The sequence below is a fragment of the Triticum aestivum genome, chromosome 5A (assembly GCF_018294505.1).
Source record: "Triticum aestivum cultivar Chinese Spring chromosome 5A, IWGSC CS RefSeq v2.1, whole genome shotgun sequence".
Lineage (NCBI taxonomy): Eukaryota > Viridiplantae > Streptophyta > Magnoliopsida > Poales > Poaceae > Triticum > Triticum aestivum.
The window spans coordinates 471,955,229-471,958,430 of NC_057806.1; the positions used below are offsets into that span (position 1 = coordinate 471,955,229).

Here is a 3,202-nt window from a genome sequence, read left to right on the forward strand (position 1 = left end):
CCTTTTTTGTGAAGTTCCTAGAAAATGAACATCCCAAATTTAGGGGGTTCAAATTTCATATTTTATGGAAGTTCTTAAAAGTTGAGTATTCTAAAAGTTTGTATTTTTGAACATTCGAAAGGATTGAAATTCCATTTTTGTGGAAAATTTCAAAACTAAAAGATCCTACAAGTTCCTACAGAAGATTTCTAGAAGCTTAAAATTCTGAAAGTCGGATTTTTTTTTTGAGTTGTAGGCACACATTTCTGGAAGTTGCTAATAAGGAAATATGCCAAAAAGGAAGTTTGGCGAGGCATGGGACTTTCCCAAAACGGTAAAAAAGAGCATGGTCTAAATATTCCGCCCCTCCTTTGCTTTGCGCCTCCTATGCTCTTATGAAATAGGAGCCCCATTTTTTTTTGACTTATTACGTGTGTCACAATTAGGATTGTATGTTATACATGTTACATGTATAACCTTGACGTGGGGTTGTCATTAATGATAATACACATTCTGGTTGTAGGAAGGCCTTACTTCACATTAGCAACCAAACTTTGTGAGCATGTGTTTTTTCAGAAACAAAGCGATTGCCCGACTTTAAATTAGTACAACCAACAGAACAACACAACACCACAACATAAATAAAAGACAATGACAAGATACAAGGGTGCTCAAGTGGAGTGACAAAGAACCCAGATAACCCAAGGAGATAACAAGAAAGGGATGAGCACCGCTCAAAGTCATCGGAGCCGTCGTGCGGGATCGGAGGACTGAAACAACAAATGAGGTAAACTCGAGAAGAAGACTATAGTCAACAAAGGTCATGCCATCACCATCATTTGGTTTTCCAAAATTTGAGCGCCTTCTAGTTCCATTGTTGAAGTGACCCCCTGCTCCCTCACCCCAGCTCGAAGGATTTCACATCGTCCGACGATGGGATGCTTTCACTAGAGCATGGATGGAAATTAACACCATGACACAATGGGAGGCCTGGTACGTCCATTTCGCATCATATTTTCCTACTATTATTTTTATTGTTTGAAAGTTATATTTCACTTTTAGATGCAGTTCTAATGCATTTTCTCTCTTAAAGTGCAAGTTACATCACAAGAGGGACATTTTCGGCAGTTGGAAATCTGTACCTAAAAGGAGCTACAACAGAGATAGCTATTCTACGCTGCTCCAAATGGCCTGAAAACTTACGGAGATTTAACTAGAAGAAAAATCTACTGGAGGGGGCCCTGGGCACGCCAAGTGCGCTTGTGGGGTCCACATCAGGCCTCCAAGGCCCATCTTCTGCTATATGAAGCCATTTGCCCTAGAAAAAAAAGAAGAAGACTTTTGGGACGAAGGGCCGCCGTCTCGAGGCAAAATTTGGGCAGGAGCACTTTTGCTCTCTAACGGAGCGATTCTGCAGGGATACTTCCCTCCGAGAGGGGAAAATCGAAGCCATCTTCATCCCCAGTGTTTCTCTCATCATGGGAGGGCTCATCTCCGTCAACATCTTCACTAGCACCATCTCATCTCGAGACCCTCGTTCATCTCTTGTATTCAATCTTTGTTCCAAACCTTATATTAGTACCTATGGGTTGCTACTGTGTTGATTACATCTTGTAGTTGATGCTAGTTGGTTTATTTGGTGAAAGATCATATGTTCAGATTGTTAATCATATATTATTCTCCTCTAATCATGAACATGATTTGTGAGTAGTCTTGTTGTTCTTGAGGACATGTGAGAAGTCTTGCTATAAGTAATCATGTGAAGTTGGTTTCCGTTTAATGTTTTGATGATGTGTTATGTTGTTCTTCCTCTAGTGGTGTCGTATGAGCATCGACTACATGACGCATAACCATGTTTGGGCCTAGGGTACGCCATTGTGGGTTTTGTAAGTAGATGATGGGTTGCGAGAGTGACAGAAGCTTAAACCCTAGTTTGTGCGCTATTCCGTAAAGGGCTGATTTGGATCCATATGTTTCATGCTATGGTTAGATTTATCTTAATTCTTATTTCGTAGTTGTGAATGCTTGCGAGAGGGAGTAATCATAAGTAGGTTGTTTGTTCAAGTAAGAATAACACCTTAGCACCGGTCCACCCACATAAAAACTTAGCAAAGTAGTGAACGCGAGTCGGCGAATCATGATGAAGTTAACTAGACGAGATTCCCATGTGTCTTTGAGAATGTTTTGCTCACTATAAGAAGTACTTCCGGCTTGTCCTTTGCAATGCAAAGGATGGGGCCACTTTGCTGCACCTTGTCACTTTTGTTACTTGTTACGAATTATCTTGCTATCTAACTATCCGTCACCACTACTTTACAGCACTTGCAGAGAATACCTTGCTGAAAACCGCTTATTGATTCCTTCTGCTCCTCGTTGGATTCAACACTCTTACTTATTGAATGGACTACGATTGATCTCCTATACTTGTGGGTCATCATGGCCTCGGAACATAGCCATCCCACTGAACCTAGCCTCCATTGAGAGCACCGCCACCAAGACCACAAAACCGTCACCACAAAGAGAAAAACTACCGTCCATGGACCACGATCCTAATAATCGACAAAGAGGGGCCTTGCTCAAGCGTTTCCATCCAAAGCCCATGGTGGAGGCCAACCCACGATGATGCCTCCAAGAAGGGAGAGCGGCGCTCAAGAACGTCGCCGCGTCACTCGCACCAACACCATCAGACAGAGCTTTTGCCCGCGACACAACCTCTATCACACGAAGTCCATTAACCACTATTGTAGGGTGGAACGTGCTGCACAACAACAAAATATACTACACGATCACACCAATGAGCACTGTGAAGATAACGTGTAATGATGATCTCACCTACGAGCAGAGTAGTGGAAGCAGTGTAATATGTCGATGCAACGCGATGATCCCATAGCTAGGTTATACCTCCCAGCTGTAGCGTAGCCCCGAGCCTTAGACGGGGAGGTCCTGGCTGGTCCCGGCATACCTGGCAAGGCTTTGTTAAGGACCTCATCGGTGGAAGGGAGGCAGCGGTTGATGGTGCCAATGCAGGGTGGGTGTGCGGTAGCCGGCCCTGGAGGCGGACGGGGCCTAAAGGCATGACCGGGATGGCGGTAGCGCAGTAGAGGCGGCAACTCGAGCAAGTTGAAGCGATGAGGGGTGCGAGGAAGTGTAGCCAGTCGTAGGTGATGAAGGTCAGTGGTTAGGCCTAGATTGGAGGAGGAAGGTTTTGCGGGGCGAGAAGAAG

General features: G+C 44.3%; 1 protein-coding gene across 1 annotated transcript in view; it reads left to right on the forward strand.

Moving 5' to 3' along the window:
- Positions 1-2,773: 2,773 nt before the first annotated feature.
- The window catches only part of LOC123101411 (putative cyclin-dependent kinase F-2), a 2,685-nt gene continuing 2,256 nt past the window's right edge, over positions 2,774-3,202 (forward strand). The window contains exon 1 of the mRNA XM_044522876.1: positions 2,774-2,836. Within this exon, the coding sequence (XP_044378811.1) occupies positions 2,774-2,836 (63 nt within the window). The remainder of the gene's footprint in view (positions 2,837-3,202) is intronic.